At 36.4% G+C, this 21947-nt stretch overlaps 1 protein-coding gene across 11 annotated transcripts in view; it reads left to right on the top strand.

The window, feature by feature from the left end:
- ARID1B (AT-rich interaction domain 1B) overlaps positions 1-21947 on the top strand; it is a 398476-nt gene that overhangs the window by 149560 nt on the left and 226969 nt on the right. For all 11 annotated transcript variants that reach the window (XM_074333745.2, XM_074333741.2, XM_088795342.1 and 8 more), the window contains one exon: positions 2043-2153. In XM_074333745.2, the coding sequence (XP_074189846.2) occupies positions 2043-2153 (111 nt within the window). The remainder of the gene's footprint in view (positions 1-2042; positions 2154-21947) is intronic.

The following is a 21947-nucleotide window of genomic DNA, read 5'->3' as shown; positions in this document are numbered from 1 at the left end:
ACCGGGTCATTTAGCTGCAAAGAGAAAATAAAAGGAAATGTAAAAGGCTAATAATAAGCACAGGGCCTGTGAGCCTGTTCCTGTTTCTTAACTGAAGTTTACTCAAAACAGCACCTGAGCACCGCCGGCCCGTAAACTGTACTCACTGGGCTCGCACACGCCCGTGTTTGAGGAGCAGGCGGCTCTGCTCATTTGTTTGCCTATTGTGCGGCCGTCCTGCACCTTTGTGGGGGTTTTGTAACAGGGTGACGGCCCCTGAATGGAGGCCTTGTGCCCTACTTGATTTGCAATCCTTGCTGTTAATCTAAAGGACCCTGCAGGGCACCCAGCGGGAAGCCCGCGTGGCAAGTGGAAGTCTGGGATCCGGGAGAAACTCGGTGTGGGGGGCAGGGGCGGTGAGAGTGGTAGTAATCTTTCAGCCTCGGCTTTTCTCCTCTACAGCCTAATAGTTACCCTCTACTGGCAACCAGATTGAAGAGCTGCCCCTTGAAGTACTGAATGTGCTCACTGAGACCTCACCTCTTTTAAGATAAAAACCTGGACAACGGGGATTTAAATCTCTTACAAAAGTATACTACTGACTGGGCGTTATACAGTACTGTTAATATCATTCGCGCTGCCTCTCTCTCTGTCTCTCTGTCTCTCTCGGTCTCTGTCTCTCTCTGTCTCTCTGTCTCTGTCTCTCTCTCTCTCTCTGTCTCTCTCTCTGTGTAGGGTTGCTTGGGAAATGCTGGATTGTTGCTGTGCTCTTTACTTAGCGCCTGTTAAAGGTAGGTCACACCAAACGCTAGGCTAGTTCAATCCAGCTTGTACAGCTTGTTAGTTTGTAGTACTAGCTATTGGTCCAGGCTCTTGGCCTCAGAAGCCATGTAATTTTAAGTGTATACTGTGTGAGAAAGGGGTGGGGCAGCAGATGCTTTTTATAGGGTTTCAATTAATAAACGTTATTTTTTTAAATAAACATTAATTCATAAAGTAATATTTTGAGGATTTAGCAGGACTAGAACGTGTATATCATATTTCTTTAATTCTAACACTTACTTAAACTGAGAGGAAAACTGAGAGAATTTTATTTTTAAGTGATATTTTCCATTCTTTTTTCTTCTCCAATCAGAAACCTGTTCTTCAACTTTGAGTGCCAATTAAGACATGCTGTAATAAGTATTTCACATTCGGTCCTACAGCGTGACTTGGGGTGTAAATGGCGCTAGAATGGTTAGGAGCTGAGCGTACGTAGTTAAACAGCTAGAGATCTGGTATACAGTAAGTTGCAGTGGTGTGGTATTTGGTTTGTATAACACTATTTCAGCACAATACTGAAACCATGCAGAATACATCCTGGAAAAGTGTTCAACAGGATGCCAGAAAGGCCATGTTAATGATAAGTTTTTGGTACCTCAGCAGGTTTTTGGGGTGTGTTTTGTTCCCCACTGCTGTTTTATTCTTTATTGTGGTTCTCTGGAAACTATGCCACGTGAACATATGGAATTCTATACATAGTGTTTATTGGTTTTGTAGAAACCCCAGGATACTGTGAGCTTAATAATGATGTTGTTTTGTGGGTTACTGAGAGGGCATATTAAAAGTCAGTTGATAATAAAGTTTTCATTAATTATTTTAACATTTTCAACTTAATATTAAAGGCAGTTCAACCCAAATCAGAATTAAACAATAAAATGAGCTTTTGGTTTGCTTTGGTTTAAAAGACATTTTGGGAAAAAAAATACAAGGAGTTTGGTTGTAGCTGACCTCCTTCTTCATTTTTTCCTGCAAAGCTCAAACACAGTCTTTGAGTTGTATGGTTCTATAATAAGTTTAATTATTAATTATATGTATGTTTTTGCTCTTGATAATTCACTATTTTTTTGTCTTTGTTTTTGCTTTTGGTAAAATATTTTTTAAAAGATAACTATAATATATTGCATATGTCTGCTTAAATGTAACATGAATCAATAGTTTGTAATAAGCCTTCACTGGGTTTTGGTAGTAGCTTATAACTCATTGAGATATTTATGAAGTGCTTTGTGTTTGTGTTTGTTTAGGACCTGTCTCAGGAAGGCTATGGAACTAGATCTCAACCTCCTCTGGCTCCTGGAAAACCTAACCATGAAGACTTGAACCTGATACAACAAGAAAGACCATCAAGTTTACCAGTAAGACACGAGTTAAAGACTTTAAACACAAGCTATTGTTTTGTTTCTTCTACATTATATTAAGGCTTTAGGAGAGAAGTTTCTAGATTTCAGATATATTTGTGATTTATTTTTTTTTAGGGTTTCATTCTTAGGAGCTATGTAGTGTTGGGTACATTTAGTTCATTTGTAGGTATGTCTCTTGAGTCCAGTTGGAAGGTTTTATTTGGCTGATGGGTTTTGTTGCAGAAAGGTGTTTCTGTAGTCCAGTTGCACTCTGTTTAGCCTGATGCTTTCTGGTAGTGATACAAACCAAAGAAGGTGTCTGTGTGCGTCAAACATGAAGGAATTCCCACTCAGCAATGGGTATAAATGAGAGAAACCATCTGGTGGTAGTTTGAATTTCTTCTGGGACTTTATGTAACGAGAGATCATCCAATCTTTTTTCACCCAAAAGAAAATATTTCAGTTTAAAATTGGAAAAAGCAACTTATAAGTATTTCCACCAGTGAATACTGTATGGTGGTTGAGATACATATTGAATAAAGTAGTGGCTGTATTTGTATTATAGGGTATCATGTTGATGCTTATAAATAGTTCATCTGTGCTTAATTTGCCTTTTTAACAGGCAACCTAATTTAAATGAGGTTTTCCTTATAAACTAAAAGAATACATCTGTGCACAATTTTATATTTTCTTGTTAAAATATTTTTATTTGAAGAATTATTGTTATTGCTTAATCTCTATTAAGAAATTTTATTTAAGATGGGAGTTTAGGCTAACCACGATATTAAATATGTTCACATTGAGTAAGATTTATTATATTACTTCTGAACACTCGCGAATAAGCATTTGTAATGAATGTTACATATGACATTTGGCATGCATGCTATACCCATTTTCAACTTATATGTAGCCTTAGAGAAGAAGGTAAGTGATGGCTACAGGAGATCCAGTATCTTTTTGAATTTGATGCACATGTTTTTGAAACTAATTTTTACAGCTTTTATTTCTGTGGTGGAAGGTGGGTGAAATTTATTGTGGTCATGTTTTTAGTCACAGTGGAGTATTTACTGTCTAGTTATTTGGTTTTTAAAGGAATGAAAAAGGTGATGGAGTCTGTATTTTATGCTGTAAGCTTTTTTCTTTAGCAGATAATTGACTGCTTTGGTGAGTGAGTGAGTGAGTGAGAGTGTGTGTGTGTGTGTGTGTGTGTGTGTGTGTGTGTGTGTGTATGTATCTGTATGTAAACACTATTGATAAACGGAACATTTGCTGAATATGTGGAAATTGGCTCAGGTTTTAGGAATTTAAATTGACTCCTGGGAAGCATATGGACAATGAATTCCACTTTTCTTCCATCAGATAGTGTTTTAAGAGAAGCCTAACTTTGTAGGTTTGTCATTGGCTGGTGATGTATACTATCATATATGTTGGCAATTTTGCTGTGTATGATACAGATTTCCTGTGTAGCTACCACAATAGTTTGCATTGTACTGCTGTCTTCATAGCCATTGGAACTTGGGTGTCACTCAGTAGGCTTTGCTTCTTTTCATGGCTCTGCATTGGAGTGGGTAGTGGACATTCAGCTAACTCGAGCATAATTAGGGAGGAAATGAAGCGTGGAAGTTCCAGAAAACTGACTGAAGAGTTCTGCTCTGGGATGACGCTTTTTAAGTTGATCTGTTTTAAGAAGTGAGTCAATATATTCATCAGTACTTTAAATTTTCCTGAATTGTTGTATTTGTATATATGTCACATAATGGCTACTTTCTTCCTTAATCTTTACCTTATCTACTTTCTCAGAGGATTTAAGTTTGCTCATAATATAAATTTTCTTATGAAACTATTGAAAAACAGAAATGCCCTAATTGGTATTTTCTTTCTGTTTTTTGTAACTCACAGATAAATAAGATGCTGATTGACTCAATAACATTTCAATAATGTATTTTTAAAAAGGCAAAGTTTCCAGGTTTTATGGTGAGTATATAGAAGCACCAGTCACTGAACGAGAGACAAACCACAGATGAGCTGGTGTACCTACCTCCCCAGCCCCCAATCTGTAAGATGAAAATTGGCTTGTTTAAATGAATGGTAGTGCACCACTTTTCTTTCAACAGGCTTTGTTTGTGTAGAAAGTTTCTATATGAAGTATACAAATACATTTTTACTTACGTGAATGCTACATCAGTAAGTTGTACACAATTAAGGTAATTCTAGTTTGGGGGAAAGATTTATTTGTATTCTGTATGGCTGTAATATCAAGTATTTTTAGTGTTACTTTTATTAACTATTTCAGCTCTCTAAATTAGCTGATTTGATACTGTAGGTACTGTGAAACTGAATTTGTTTTCACATCTGAATTTGCTCTTGGGTCTTTTGTAGATTTATGCTGCGTTTTTCCCTTTTTAGTGTCAATGATGTATTTTCTTTTTATTTAAGGTTAAAGACAATACATCATATTTATAATCTCTAGTTTTGTAATTTGGAACTAAGGAAATTGTGGGCATTACTTGTACATTTTTTAAAATGTGGTGTAGTGATTCTAATGTATAATTAGTAAGTCTTCATCCATTTTATATGTGACTCTAAGGAGGAACCTTTTCAAGTAGTTATTTCTTAACCGTTTTGCTTGTGAGATAGATTGTGTAATACTGTTCTACATGTGTGATATTTTCTTTAGCACACGTTTGTCCCGCAGTTAACTTTCCATTACAAGAAGTCAGGGCCTTTCCAACATCCTTATGCAGATCTGTAATTTGGTCCTTCAGTAAACTGCCCTCTCACCATTGTTTGATCTGATCTTTGTCTGTGTTTGTATGTCAGTAAATTCTTGGTGATCTTTAGTACCTAATGCAGTTATGTTTTCCAGCTGACTTACATCTTCAGATCATCCACGTAAAGCAAATGCCTGATAAATTAATACTTGTCCTCTTGTTGCCTTGGGCCTATGGCCAGTAACATTTACTTTTCACTTAATGCACTCAGACCTAATCTCAGAACAAATCTTCCTAAATAATGTCCATTTATTTCTAAACCTCTTAATCATACCGCTGTTAACATACATTAGCTTATGTATTACATACCCTTCGTATTACCATTGTTAACAAATCTTAGCATATAGCATGTGATATAAAAATTAGTTTAAAGAACTCTGTCTCCTTGGAATATTATCACTTAAAATTTGAGCGTATTCTGTGTTTTTTTTCCTACTTCTAATATTGATATGATATGAAGCTGGCATTTAAACAAAATAAACAGTGGAAAGGTCTAAAAAATGCTATAAACTTAACTCCTTTATTTTATAAACATTGAGTACATCTCAATTTACATTCTAAGATAGCCCCCGAAATATAATTTAATGTACTTATTGTTCAGTCTTTTATTTTCATCTCTTGTGGCATGTAGTATTTACCCTTTTATTGCAGTTATTTTTATAGCTGTGTTGGTCCCTATTAGACTAGAATTTTTTCAGAGTATTTATTATGTTTTATTGAGTAAGTATTTTCCTAATAGAATTTATCTAAAAACTTTTAAATACATTCTTCCCCCAGTTTCAAAATTTTCTTTTAATTTCTTAAAGGCTCTTTTCCAAGGTATTGAATTGACACCAGTAGAGGCTGTTCTCTGTGCACTACAGATATGAATGGATTACCAGTGTGTTCTCTGTATCGGCCGTGTGGCTTTCTTCTTGCAAACATTTTCTTTTATAGTAAAATTGCACTTGAATTTTAACTTGGTAAACTTGAGCTTTAAGGGAAGGAGAATTGGGCACTTTTGGATAATTAAGCTAAAAGCGTAGAGACATTCCTTCTTAGTAATACATGTTTTTTAATTGTAAAATATAAATTGACAGAAACAGTAATAATAATTTCAGTAAATATAGCATACATAGATATGTTGTTAATAAAATATTTATAAACATGTATAAAAACAAGTAAACAAGACAAAGGCTTGATTTTTTTTTTTCTTTTCTTCCTTGTTCTAAGCAAATAGTGCTTCATCTTCCAGGGATCTTGAGAGTTGTTAAATATTCTTCAGTTTAGAAACTCATTTGTTTTATTCTTCAGAGAGGCCTGCCATCAGTTGTATTTCAAATAGCAGATCCATTATTCTGTTTACCTAAGATACAGAATATGAGCAGTCATGTTCTAATAGCCTTTGAAAAGGCCCATCAGGTCATTAAAAACCTCTTTGTAACCCTTTCTTCCTTAAATAGGAAATATCTAAAGTGGTTGACATGAAAAGGTTTTGATCTTAACCAGTTTAGTAAAAAAGCCTAACTGTCCTGTGGAATAGTGCCTATGGCACTTTTGTTGAGTTTGCAATTAGAAGGAAATATTCAGGTTTAGATAAAACATATGTTTTTTTGGCCCTTTGTGAAAGGAAAGAGGTAGTAAATGCTGGTTGTTCTTTGAAATAGAGGGTGTTAAACAGGATATTGGAAGCCAGAAAGAGAACGATTGGAAAATGTTATTACCAAGAATATTCTTTGGGGGTCGTTTATTAGCAGCAGAGCATACAATGATCTGCCTTAACTGAAAAAGAATACTCTGTGTGCGTTTGGTTTTTTAGTCTTTAATAACATTTATGTTGCGTGGGGGTAAAAGGTCATGTACTTTGGAAGCATATATGAATATTGGTGATAGGTTAATAGGGACATTTGTAGTGTGTAGATTTGGTAATACAGTTCCTGTGAACCATTGGAAACTGTTGGAAAAAGCTAGGTGAAGTGTTTATTAATTGGGTTTTGCTTTTTACTAAGTTCTCAAGCCAACTAGAAATACAAATTAAGATGATCTTAACCTGTTAGTTGGTAGGTTCGTGCAAAAGTTAAGATCTGCCAGGAAAGAATTAGATGCATGACTGCAGAATGGACTCTTTCCAAACTTTTTTTTATTTTTATGTTGCACTTAATGATTTAAATGATTGTCCTTAAAAGGTTAAAAATGTAGCTCTCTTTGTTGATTGATCCTTCTCGAATCATTTTGAACATTTAAAAAATTGTAAATTAATAATAGAGAAATCTAATCTGTTGTCCCCTTATGTCGGTGTTCAAGCATGAATAATCCCTGTGTGCACCTGAAGACGTAAGCTGTTTGTTCTCTGTGTTCTCTGTATGTTGTTAGAGTGTGTTGAGTTTTGGAGTTACGGGGGTTGTATACCGCGAGCACCCCTGTGAAGGGCTCAGGAGAGTCTCTGAAGGATGGCCCGTTGGCAGGTAATGCATCTGTAGATACAGTGAATCGCTGGCATAGTTTCGAAACTGAAACACATTTTGATATCTTGGAGAAATTTTAAACGGACCATATAATACTTCCCTTTTTTACCTCGGATTCACCATATTCTCAAATGTAATTTTAGTCACTGGTCTATTCTATATGGAGACATCAATTCTTTTTGGATTAAGTTGGAAAGAAACACCTACAGACCTTACTTGAAAGTCCTAATTTAGGAAAATGATAGTGTCTGTGACAAATGTTTGTTTAACAATATGGAATATTTTTTAAGATGTAAAGTTATATAATTTTATTCCCCGGAGAATTTTTGTGATATTGGTAGTCATTTTGAAAATAGAGGATAATACCTGAACAAAGTAAAAAAGTAGTAGGGAGTGGGAAGGAATGTTTCTCCCTCTTCCAAAACAATCTTCCACTTAGATAGTTGTTCTGTAAATGAATATTCAGTAAAATCTCATCAGTTTGGATTTCTTCCTGGTAAAGGCAGGTTAAATAAATGGAAAGTTTGAATAAATTAAAAGCAAACTATACTTCTTTTTAAATATTAAATAAATCAATGTTTGTGTGCGAAGTTTCTAAATTGAGATCTTCAGTCCTGTTAAAATAAATGGATAATTCTAAATTCATAATAGCTGAGATACTTGCTTAGTGGCAATGTGTTATTTTAAAAAATTCATTTAGTTTTTAAAAACACATTTTAACTAAGCATATACCCTGAAAAACTTTTTCACATAATATTCTGAAGATTTCCATTTAATATATGGGGGAAATGAATTTCAACCCATTTTATGGGACTGTCAATTCCAAAAAAATTAATGACGAAGCACTGTAAAAAATAGGCACTAGACAAAATTGGAGATGAAGAGTGGCTGAAACATAACTGATTTGCAGGATATTGGTTTTGATAATAGAAGGATAACTATGATCTATAGTTGATAAATGAGGCTCATTAAGTTAGGGATGATAAATGCAGATATTCCTGGCTAATAGAAAAGTCAGCATACACATTTTGCCATAACAAATGTGGGACTGGAAGGTTTTGACCCAGCTTTTGACTTAGGTGAGGCCGTGGAGCCTCCTGTGTGGCTCTGCAGGCCGGGCGGTATGCAGCTCCCAGGTCTGTGTTCACATAGACACAGAACCACACCTGGACATCAGCCTCTCTGACGGGAGGGTCTCTCTCTGGGCACAAAGAGGAGAGCAGTAGCGCTGGGCTTTCAGTACAAGCCACGAAGAGCAGCGTGTGTGAGGAATTCTCGCATGGGAATTTGTCAGCGTTGTAGCTCCTGCAAGTTCTAATTTTAATATTTTTTATGCTAGAATGAAAAAGCCACTGAAGCTTGGGGTATTTTTCTCATCCTAACCTGCTGTTTCTGTTTCTACAAACAGCAGTGCTTGGCATATTGGGCTAGGACGCCTCCTTCCGCCTTTCCTCAGTGTCCCTCCTATTTGCTGGTATCTGGGGGAGTCAGAGGGCTGCCTTCTGATCACACAGGCATGGCCATTCTAAGGCGTCCAGTGCCCTTTACATTATACCGTGTTTCCCTGAAAATAAGACCTAGCTGGACCATCAGCTCTAATGTGTCTTTTGGAGCAAAAATCAATGTAAGACCCGGTCTTCTTTTACTGTAAGACTGGTTCTTATATAATATAATAATAATATAATATATAATATAATACCAATATAATATAATACTGAATATAATATAATAGAATTCCAGGTCTTATATTAATTTTTGCTCTGAAAGATGCATTAGAGCTGATTGTCCAGCTAGATCTTATTTTCGGGGAAACATGGTATTTACTCAAGTTAGGTGGGAAATAGATTTTAATTTACAGGTTTTCACTTTGTAGGTAATTGAAGGCACACATCTGTTGTATAAAACAAGAGATATGTAACCAGCAGGAGCTCATAGTAACATTTGCGGACTGCTTAATTGTGTTTATTTTTCTATTGGTCTGGAGGTAACTATTTTTACTATTAACTGTCAGTTTAGGAGCTCAGAGACTGTAGAAAGCAAATTGGCAAACTTAAAATTTCAGGATCTGTGGAACAGTTAGTGCTTCAGAAAATGCAGTGTTTATCATAGAGAGCCTGGGGGAATACTGGATGTCTTCCCTGGTAAAGGACCATTTGGATTGGATCTCATCATATACACAGGAGTTCACCAGAGAGGAATAAAGGGAAGAATAAACATTTTAGGCAGCAATCCCATATCTGGGAATATACACTAAGAAAACAGATTTTAAAATAAATGCATAAAAAGATTTAAAGCAAATTTATTCTGGGGTTAAAATGTGTAAATAATCAGTATATTCAACCATTGAAGAGTAGTTAAGAAAATTTTGTCGTGTTGATGTAACAGTCTGTTTGACCATTTTTGACCTATAAATGGTAATTTCACATCATTTAACCCAGCAGAATTTCAACCTAATGAAAGTTATTCCAGTGAAAATAGGAGAAAATCTGTGAAGACTATGTAGAAATAGAGAAAAGAATTCATGAAATAATGGCAGGTGAAATAAAAGAACAAACATTCCATGTCTCATATAAATTCAAGCACATAAAATATGATTCCATATTAACAAAGATTAAAAAGAAAACAGAAATGAGAGTAATTGTAATAGAAAAGCAGAAGCAATGAGACTAGTAAATATCCACTCATGTTGTCTAATTTATATATATGTGTATTTATATGTATTTACATATATAAATGTATGTATATACATATATATATATATATATATATGTAAATTCAAATTATGATGAACCAAGGTAATAATAAATTATAATCAGAATCCTTTAAAAGTTGTTTTGTAGGTTATCTGAAATGTTGTATTTTATCTAAGTCTGAAAGAAACATGCTAACTTCCACCTCTAGGGGGGAAAGAAAAATCCACTGATTTTATTCTTAAATAGAAATATCCCCAACAGCCAAGTGAAGAGGGAGGGATGTGCGTGCGGTGAAGCAGTGGCTTCTGGGAGGAAAAGTTCCAGAATGCGTATTTATTCTTGCTGCTGTCACAGCATCTGAATCCAAGATGTGATGTGCTCAATTATACCTGAAATAGCTTGGAAATCACGTGTTGGAGATTGAGGGGATACTTAATTTTTCTGTATCTTGGGTCTTTGGCAAGAGTTCCAATTGTGTCACCTCTTCTGTACCTGATTTCTGACTTTCTGGTAAATAGCAAGGGTCTAGGTGAAGGCATCAACGTGACCTGGCATTGTATCCTATAGGGATTTGCTGGTTCACGTAGTCAAACTTGTAATAGGCTGCTGGGTGTGACATAGTCACCTGTATACATGGGAGCCTGTAAGGCTATCTGTTAGAGTTGTATCAGTTAGGTTAGGCGAGGTTATTCTACAGTAACAAAGAGACCTTCTCAGAGGCTTAAAACAACAAAAGTATATTCTTTGTTCTTGTTACATGGACAACATAGCTTCCAGAAGGGTTTCAGCTCATTGTAGTAACTCAAGGACACAGACGGATAGAGCAGCCACTGACTTGAACATTGGCAGTCCCTGTCCCAGAGAGAAAACAGCACTCTGGAAGGTCTTTCACTGATGTGCAAGGGATTCATTACTCCTAACTCACATGCCAGAATTAGTCACTACCAATCATAAGGGCGCAGGAAGTGCATTCCTACTGGAGAGCTGGAAATGGTTGACAAACATCGTGAATGCTACCACAAGAATCCTTCTTTCTGCAGTGTTTATTTTTAACAGAGGCAGGAGAGACGATGCTAGCATTGCCTTCAAATACCATCGCGAAAAACAAAGAACTATCACTTTAGGAGAGGAAATAAATATATGTAGAGAAGGTTCTTACGTGAGAGCAAAAACTTCTATTCTTCCCTCACAGCGTGGGATTTTAGAGGTGCCTCTCTCTTTCTCATCTTTTTCTTTTGCCTTCTCTAAATTGTTGTAAAATAACTGAATGGTCTTGTTTTCCTTTGTTTGGGTCAAGAAATTTTAGCTGAAAATTGTTACTGTGTGAAAGAAGATTATTGACTCAACAAGCCTTCAATTTTCCGTGAATAACACTCCCACCCCCTAGCTTCAGAAACATGCCGTGCATGCATTCTATTTTAAAATACAGACTGTAATTTAAAACAGGCAGTTTGATGCCCCACTGAACTTTGTTTAAGCCTGGAATAAAAGAGGGGGAAAAAAGCTTTAAACCACAAAAAAAGTGACTAAGCTTTCTCAACTACTTTTCTGCATAACACATTCTGTTAAAAAAAAAAAAAAAAAGAAGCTTCCAGGTACTATTATTGTCTCTTTCTACAGGACCTAAATTTTATCCAATGTTAGATTGTGATGTGCTTATCTTTTCACTTCATTTCATTATCAGGCTATCAGTTGAATTTTTTAAAGTGTCCAGAGTATATTCCTTGGTAGTGGAATCTGTATGTGTGCGTGTGTACATTCTGTCCATGTTCAGTACACGTGAGAACATTGATTCTACAATTAAATACATAAATTTTGGCATTCTCTTATTGATAGCTAATTTTCTAGAGTTCTCTTGGTTTAAATAGTACCTGTTTATTAGACTGGAATGACATAAATATTTAACTAGTATTATTTACTATCAGATCATTATAAGCATAATTAGTTGGAAGTAGTTTATATCACTTGCCTTTTTCTCCTTCTCACAAAAATGAAAATGAACAGCTGATCATGGTTGTATGGAAGGACTGATGACTTTGTTTTGACTGAATAGTACATTCTGACCTGGAGCATTGTTCTAACGATAACGATGATGCTGATTGTACACGCACTAAGTCTCTGCTCCAGTTCTGGTCTCGAGCAATTCCTGGGATGTCTCAGGACCCTCAAGTCCTTTTCTGAAAAACTGCATGTCAGAGGCGGCCATCTCACAGCATGCCGTAACTCCTTCGGTAAGTGTTAGGTTACAGGCCGTTGTCAGTATGTAAGAAAAAGCACCGATGAAAGTGAACTCTCTGCCTTCGTGAAGAACTTGAATGCGAGAAGTGCAGCCACCGTGCAATCTTTAGTGGATGGCTCATGTATGCCCTTGCTGCTCTCCCTCCCATTCTTGGGTGCCATTTGCTTTGGAACATATGTAGGGGCTTGGGGTTGCCTAACTGAGTACGTAGCCTCTTTGTACAGGCCATGGGATAGCCACGGGCCTTCCTGTGGACTCTGCCTCTATTTCTAACATCTCAGAGATTGCAGAGCTCCCCTTCTCCCCCATGTGATCCGTTTGGGAGCCTTATGTATCTGAGTGTAGGGAAGTCTAGGGAGAAGGGGAAAGAGTCATGTGAAAAGCTGAGAAGTACAGTTGACCTTTGAACAACGTGGGATTAGGGCCACCTGCACAGTGAAAAATCCATGTGTAATTGTCGATTCCCCTAAAACTTAACTAATAGCCTCCTGTGGACTGGAAGCCTGACCAATAACATAAGCAGTTGATTGACACATGTTTTGTGTATGTGTTATGTACTGTATTATCACAGTGACGTAAACTAGAGAAAAAATGTTCGGAAAATCATAAGGAAGAGAAAATACATTGACAGGACTGTGTGTATTGTTGAAAAATACGCGTATGTCACATATAAGTGGGCCTGCACTGTTCAAAGCCCATGTTGTTCAAGGGTCAGCTGTACAGAGACCAGGTGTCTTTATGACCACCTCCTAAAGGGGGGCTTCGGGGGGCACGTAGAAAAGACGAATAAGGAAGCTGCAGGACAGTGAAATCCTGCCTTTAATACTTTTTCCCACTGGACCAGCGGGAACCCTGTGGAGATAGTTTTTACTCGGTTTTAATTTCACGCCTGTGGAAGGAACACTGGAGGTTCACATCTGTACATTATCAAGTAGCTGAGTAACTCTGCACTTTTTAAACAGAGACTTACCACGAGTAGAAATATACGACATGAAAAGTGCCATTTGTTATAATGACCTGAAGCCAGTTTCATAGATAATGTCCCCTGCGTTTCTACATTTGTGTGTCTTCTTTTTTTTTGTAAAAATCTTTGAAGCTCACTAGTTTGATTTTGGTAGAGTGGTATGTTAACAAGTCTTACTTGTTACTTTTTATTCCTCTTTCTGTCAAAGCGCAAAATAGTGTGATTGAGGCAGTGGCACAAGCTACACCTGATCCACAGGTGAAAACTTCTCTCCAAGCAGCTAGAATGTGGGAGTCTGATGACCCGAGTGATGGGACAGCACAGCAGTATCCTGGCCCCATCTGACACTTGTGCCTTGAAACTAATACTCTGTCTTGCTTAAAATTTTCTGATGTAAATAGGAATCTTCATTTGTTTTTATTTTTCCCATGGATATGGGCCATTGAGTGCAGTGAAACAGTTAACACCCTCTGATGACCCTGAAATATTTGGTGGTTCTTTTGTAATTATCTGTATCTGGAGAAAATTTGGCTTCAAAATAATAACATTTATTATATATAACAGCAAATTGGGCGCCATTTAAAAATGTCTTGTTTCATATAAATGAAAATTGCAGTTAATTAACACTGAAAACTACTAGTAAAAGAAGAATGAATATGGCCAGAGTAAGGGTCTTAGATAATATCTCAGGTGTAAAATGCATGGACTTTAAAGACAGGACTTTGTGACATCTGTTTTGCATGTTCAACACCAGATTCCACCCCATTCTTCTATTTTTGATGTCTGGGACTACCAGGCCTTTTCTTTATGCAAAGCCTTCCTTTTCACGATGCCTTTGTTTCCACTGGAGGCAGGGGGACAACCTCGGAGGCTATTATTATTTCACTAATGAGGGTGAGTCACATTATTAAAAAAGGATGATAGTGAGAATGCAGAGGAAAAAAATGGTGACATGAAGGGAGGGATGAATGATACTTTTAAAGTTTTTAAGCAGAGTGAGCAGGAGGTGTGGTCCTGCTGGTGACAAACAGGGAGTCTGGTGGTGGGCAGTTGGTTTAGGGGAAAAAAATACCCGGAGATTTTGAGATTAAAAAGCAAGTCGTGAATAACTTTGCTTGAATTCTAAAACTTCTGAAAGAAAACAAAACATTTTTGCTACTAAAGTCATATTTTTTTGTATAGTTATCTATATAAGAGGTAAAACATAAACAGGAATTGCTAGTGAAAAAATGATAGCCATAACTTTCCAGTTCATTTAAATTCTTGGAGATGATTTGAAGACTGTTGTTATCAGAGTTTGTATAAACTCAACAGTTCCAGTGTTTCTAACTTGAGGTGAGACAACAATGCCGTCTAAAGAAATAAATGAAACTATATTGTTCAATTGGGATTCATGTCTGGTCATTTTATTTTATTTTAGGATAGGGTATCCCAATATGTTCCTTTCCTTGGGTAGGGACACGTTACTTTATATTGTTTTGTTTGTTTACTTTTGAATGATTTAGACTTTGTTCTTGTACCAATTCATTTTAGAGGAACATTCCTTATTTAATTTTATCTCATTATTTCTACTTTTCTGAAACTTATTTTGAATTTATGTGTTTGTGAGTCTATTATACAAATTTAATCTTTTTTTTTGAGTGTATGTGACTGTGGGAGGTGGTGGGGAATTTGGTTTTAACTAGCTATTTTTGAAAGACATTCTCTTTTATTTTGTAGAAATGGTTTATCCCTTTGAGCGCCATGAGTTTCTGTGATACTTTTAAATCCCAGCAGAGAAAGAAGGGCCTCAGGGAGATTACCATGAAATCTGAAGGCAAACTCTCTCGTTGTTTTTTTTTTAAATCAAGCCCCTCCCCTCTTTTCCCCCCAGGTTTTTAAAACACTGTCATTTCACTGCCTACGTACAGAGCAAAGGTTTAATATTAATGAGTTTTTAATATGTGTGTATTTTTCAGTATTTAATTTGATTTAGTTTTTTTAAGCCCTAATTCCCAGATGTGAAAATACAGATGCAAAAATGGCAGGAAACGTGCCTAAAAATTCAACGGACATGGAGTTAAGAGTTAATCTCGTGCTCGTTTTATTAGAGCAGCTGCCTGCGTGCACGTACCCTGAACACACCTCAGTGTCCTCGTAAACTGCAGTTGTCAAACCTAAGACTTTCTCTTCTTTTAAATAGAACTGTTTTTTGTCAATTTTGATTCAAATCATCCTTGGATAAGTGCACATGTGCTCAAATTTCCCCAAGTGTTTTTGCTTTTCATAGTTACTACACTTACGTTTTCCGTCGCTAGAATGCCCAAATTTTGACGTCTTCAATTAAGACACAAGATTTCACTTTACATAGAAAGTTCAATTGCATTTAACAATCTTTATTGATTGCCCCCTTGTGTTTAAGATTTTTATATTAGATGTAGGAATAAAATAATAAAATTTGAATTATTTCACTAACTTATTAATGTTCTTCCTATAACACATTTCAACAATAAAGAAATCAAGAGAACATAGCTGTATTCAGGATGCCTGTTATTTAAAATACTTTAACATTTTCTCATTTAATCTTCAGAGAACCATCTATAGAATCTGCAAAATTCATACTTACAGCATGTGTAATTTCACAGAAATGTTTTGCCCTTTTGTGGAAGTCTTGAGTATCCGAAAGTAGAAGAGCAGTGATGGCTGTATCAAGTTTATGTTAAGCCTTTTATACAAGACATTCAAGTGGCATTTAGTCATGTACGATCCTTGCTAGTGGTTCCAGCGGAAGGAGAGCTCTGCCTCCCAGCACTGGGTAGACTAGCGATCATGTTAGCTTTGTTGAGTGACTTCATGAGGGATTTTATTATTTTTGCTACTTTTTTCCTGACTTTTCACTTCTGTTATAGGGACAAAAGCAAGGTATTAAAGTTGTAGCCACTTTGATATAATTTGGGCCTTTTTGGGTGTATCAGATTTTGAAAACTGTATGTACCATGTTTCCCTGAAAATAAGACCTAACTGGACCATCAGCTCTAATGCGTCTTTTGGAGCAAAAATTAATATAAGACCCGGTTAAAATATAATATACTATAATGTAATATAATATAATACCAGGTCTTATATTAATTTTTGCACCAAAAGACGCATTAGAGCTGATGGTCCAGCTAGGTCTTGTTTTCGGGGAAACACGGTAAATACGCACGTTATGTTGACTGAGCAGTCACGTGTACTATCACTTTAGTTTTCCTGCCTGTATACTTCCCGTTACCCCTTTGCATTATGAGATATGACATATATAAACCTTTTGTGTAGTACTTGCCATGTACATAAGTGCTCAACAAGTTCTTCCCTCTTGTCTGCCCTCCTTCTCCTTTGAAACTGCATTTAGCTATCAGGGCCTGTCAGGGCTGCCCGTCCACCAGACCTCCCGAGACCCAGACTTCCTTTCCTAAGGACGGGCAGACCCAGACCAGAGACGGGAGCCACGGGGATTGTGGCTGCTGACTCTTGGCTGAAACTTCATTGACTCCTCTGCTGTTACTCTATTTTGAACCCAAGTACCACCAACCTCTTTGGACAGAGTGTGCTGGTGTGAATACACTGGGATTCTCCTGCATTCATTTTGATTTTGTATTCTTTATTTTTATTTACCACATAACAGAAAAACACGAATGTGAGAAAACTTCATTAACGTACATTGTAATTCAAAACCATTTCCCCAATACTATGCTGCCATTTTTGGTTTCAGTACCACAGACTAAATTATTGGGGGAAGGTGGAGGTGGGATGTAGAGGCAAAATCCCACAGGATTCATCTCATGGGTAACGAGTTATGAAAAATTACAGATGTAGAGTATAGACAATTGAAAAATATTGATATTGCAATAATGTAATGCTGGTCTCTCGTCTGCTTTCCCATCATTGTCAGACTTGTGTAGTTAACTAAATGGCTGCGGTGACTGGAATTTACTTTTCCCTTGCGCTTTCCAACTTGTGATATTATCAGTGAGTAGTGAAATCACCTAAAAGAAGACAGAGAAAAGGAAAAGAAGGCATAAGCAAAGATATGGATAGAAATCTACTTTGCTTGCAGTGAAGTCTGCTTTAGATAAACTCCTTAGATTTTGCAAAGAGTTTTCAGATTTCTCAGACTGATAACCATGCGAACCACATTGGTTGTCCAAGAAAAACCAGTTGTGACTGATGTCACTTCTTTAGTGGGAGACTGAAGGTGGTGAATCAGGGAAAATAAGATATCCATTTACGGCAGAGGGGGGGGGAGAGAGAGAGAGAGAACAAACCAGCCAAGGGGGGACATGCCTAAATATTAATATTCATATGGGAAATACACCTCTTTGAATTCTGCTTTTTTTCATCCCAGTTGATTAGATGGCGTTAAATAAATATGCTGTTGTGAGTCAGGTGGCACTTTGAAAGGGGAAACTCCTTGGAGGTATCTTGTCCTGGTTTTTTAGTGTCACTCTTTTAGACAGTTGTATTTATGGATGTTTAAACTATATATCCCAAATAGGGGACTTTTGAAAAATATTATTTAATAAGTCAACTATATTTAGCAAGCAGGGCTAGCTAGTAAAACCGCATCTGGACAAATTATAGAGGAAAAGAATATGACTTTACAATTGTAAATAGATTAAGACATTTTACTTTTCCCAACATTTGTATTGACTATTCTGTTATAGCCTTTGTGTATTATATTCATCATCACCAGTCTTTCACTTTTGAATTTGCCTACAAACCTAGTTTCTCATTAACAATAAAAATATATAAAGTTTAATGTATTTAATGCATTTTTTAGCCTCCCTAACTGATTTTTTTAATCCTGTGGGTTTCTAATATAAGGTATGATCTAGAAATTATAATTTAATGATTTTTAATGAAATTTAAGAATATAGATTTCTTCATCTACAACAGTGTTTAAAAACAGCTTGAATGATGTATTGTTTCAACATGTATCCCTGTGAATTATAAATAAATTTGTTTATTTTTAAATATACCAATGGCCACTTTTAACTGAAAGAGTCCCATTGTGACAGAACGTTTTCATTTTCTATGATTTCATATAGAATTTATAATCCATGTGCTTCTAAAGAGGATTTGAACTGACCTACAGGAAAACATTTATGTAAGTTGAGACTGCTCAAAGTGGAATACAAATTTTGAAAAAATGTTTTACGAAGGGAGAAGCAAGCAAACCTTGATGACACAGTGCCATGAATCACTATTAAATTTAGGGCTGCCTCCCTGACTACCAAGGCAGAAGGAGAAATTGAGGTTATGTAATTATTAACATAAAATGAAAACATAATTTCTGAAGGAAAGACTATTATTTTTCTTCTATTATTTATAAAAAGTAATATTCTATAAAGGAAATATAAAATACTCCTATGAAAATAATGAATAATGATGCCAGAATACGGGTTTTTTATAGTGTTAAAGAACTTTTTTCATATTTTCTGGGATGATTATCCAGGGCCTAAATTAGGCATTCTGATATGTGAATGAATGAATGCATGAATGGCTATTTATAACTTGCTTAACTGTCAAAATTATAAAGCCAGTAATTCTGTCCAAAGGAGTAGTTTATTGAGAGTGTTTTCATTTCACAGTAATTTTTTAAAATAATTGTTTTGTAAGCATAATATATGTAGCAGGATGAAAAGTCACTTAGTACGGACATAGTTCCGTTGTAAAGAGTATCTTTCATACTTATTTTTCTTTGTTTTGAGGGATAGGTGACAAATTTGTTTCATAATTTGGCATTTTTCTGTTGTATGTTTTTATGGGACACGATTGCTAATCTGGGTTGTAAAATTTGAGCTCAAGAGTAATTGGTGAGACAGGTGATAGCCGAAATTTTACAATGCAAACATTCCATTAATGACTTAATACCAGACAGGGGCTGCCCAAAAAAATGTAGACAAGTGGACACTTCGGTCAGCGTTGCTGAAGCAGTGCTTTCTTAAAATGTGTACACATTTTTTGGCACCCTATATATAACTGTTTCAGTTTATATCTTGAGGCAAAATTTATGTGATTTATTTTTCTTGTACCTCTTTTTTTTATTCTTTTATTTATTTATTTATTTTTTAAATTAGTTTCAGGTGCACAAGACAAAGCAAAACTTAGACATTTATCATTTATATCCATCACACTGTGTGAACCCCCCTCCCCCATCCACTATCTCTCTGTACGTTCCCAAAACCTCTCACCTTCCCCTTATCCCCCCCACCCCCACCCCTCTATTCTTGTACCTCTTGACTTGAGTGCGTTATAAAATTAGAGATGTGTTACTCAGGAGAAAATGGGCACATCCCTAATCCATGTAGCCCCTTTCAGAGCTTTAGTGGGGAGGAACGGTAAAGGCCAAATCTGATGTGATTCCCTCAACTCCCCCCCCCCCCCCCCCCATAGCCCTCCACCTTCCCCCACCACTAACTAGCCATGGAAGAAACTTAAGAATCTGGCAGTATTTTGATTGCTGTGCCTTATACTTTGGAGCGAGTGGGTGTGGACAAAAGGCCACCGACTCAGTTGGGGGCAAGGATCTTGACACCAGCCCGGATTTGAATCCACAACTGCGTTTTCTTTAGGCCTTTCAGACCTTTGGGGCGAAGGGGAAAAGAGCGAATTCTTCAGATCTGCTGAAAAGGGGCAGCTGTATTTTACTCTGTTGTTGTAAGGGAACTGGACTTTTTTCAGTCCCAAATCATAAGACAGAATTCAACAAAAAGAATTTAACATATTCTAATTAAACAATAACATATAGTAAAACTACTTCTGTTCATTTCTCTGCCAGTCTAGTCATTTACAACTTCCTTCCAGTAAAAGCAAGTCGTAGTAATTTGGTAGTTCCTCCTCACAGAAAATCTTCAAAAAGCTTATAACGTCAACGTTTTGTATTTCATTACTTCTAGGAAAACGACTTAACTCAGAATTTTGTGGCACTCCCAACTATAGGGCTTGTGCTTTTAAAAACTGTTCAGCTGCAAAATCATGAAACAGCACTATGTCAGCTTTATTCATTTATGAGTTTCATTTTTAAGACACAAAAACCTGTAAATTGGCAAATTGTTTTTCAGTGTTTTCCCTTCAGCAGGTTTCAAAAATATCTTGGGATTGTTGGGGTTAGATTGGGTAGTTGGCATAAAGCTCCAAGAGTTAGGGCAGCTGCTCTCCTGTGGCCGAGGGGCACAGATCCATTTTGCTCCCTTGGCTGGTTGCTTGTGCTTAAAACAGTTTCTGACAAATGCCCGAGTTTCCCTAACGGAGGAGGAGCAGTCACAGAGGTGGTTTTGCCCCTTAGAACAGCCTGCACATCTTCAGCTGCTCTTAAGTTGAAGGAGAAAGGGGATGGTAGAAGCTATTTTTATTTTCTCCTGGGAACAAGAGAAAAGAAAGGCGGGACTCTGTACCACGTAATTTTAGAAAAGAAAAAAAAATCGGATTCCATTGAGATTCTTCCTTGTTTACTTTGTGTTTTACTTTTGCTGTCTCCCAGTGTGTTTGGCTAATGTAAGTCTTCCCCCAGGAATACGGACTATGTGGTACAGTCTGCCTCATAACCTTCCTGGATATTTTTATAATTTATCATCAGCTGACACCGCCTGGGTAGAATATTCTTACCGCTCCCTCTGGCTGCTGGAAGTCTGAAATTACATCTTTGTCTTTGAAGTCAGGCATACTGTTAGTGTTGCTATGGCGACAGGGTGGGTAATGGCGTCCACACAGGAGATTGGTATTTAGCGTTTAAACGCTGCTGTACACAGGCCTTGATTTTCAGAGTGGTTACTGAACTGTCCCCTTTTAGTAAATGTTTAAAAATTACATTTTTACATGGTCTTACTAGATTAATAGTCATGGTTTATTTCATTTTAACTGCAAGGATAAAAGCATTATTCCATTAAATGGGTAGCTTTTTTTCTCTTTTGGTTTATGCATTATTAACACAGGCTTTCCTGTTTTGCTTGTAACATTTTATAGGCTTTTTCAAACATGCAGTCAGATTTGCTCTGTTGCTCTTTTGTTTTTTGGATTTAACCCATTATCTGCTCCATCTTGCACAATTCCAAAGGAGACAAAGTTCTAAAGAACTAAGCTTTTAAAATACTCAAAAATGCAGTATGTGTATGTGAGTTGAATTACAGCAGCAACTTTATTTTAAAATGTTTCTTTTGTTTCAAGTTTCTCTTTCGCCCCCCTCTCCTGTACTGTACCCTCACATGCCCTATTACAGGAAAGACTGTTCACAGTTGTGGGGAACTATGGGACATTTTGAAAAGAAAAGGTTTTAGTTCATGTAACTTCTGAAGTAATAGTCTCTCACTTTATTAAATCTGTTTGGTCTGAGACCAGTTGTTTATATATACATATGAGTTGTTGATTCTTGATCATTTTGTCGTTAGAATAATGGTGAATCAAAAGTTCATGTAACATATACGTGACCCTCCTTACCTGATATATGAATTGCTTCTAACATACCATTTTGAATGCCCTGTGATATGGAACTCACTACTTCATCACAGTATTTTATTCCTGTAGTTTAAATTGTTAGGAAATTCTTCCTTCTTGTAACTTGAAATGTTTTCTTGGATTGTGTTCTACTTCTGCCGTCTTAAACCATGCGAGATAAATCTGAATCCCTCTTCTGTATCATGGCTGTTCATGTTCAGATATTTGAAGATAGTTTTCATTTTCC

The sequence above is a fragment of the Rhinolophus sinicus genome, chromosome 2, assembly GCF_057876585.1.
Source record: "Rhinolophus sinicus isolate RSI-liver-muscle chromosome 2, RSI-T2T, whole genome shotgun sequence".
NCBI classification, from domain to species: Eukaryota; Metazoa; Chordata; class Mammalia; order Chiroptera; family Rhinolophidae; genus Rhinolophus; species Rhinolophus sinicus.
Note: the sequence above shows the minus strand (reverse complement) of the source record. Positions and strands in the feature narration are given on the sequence as shown.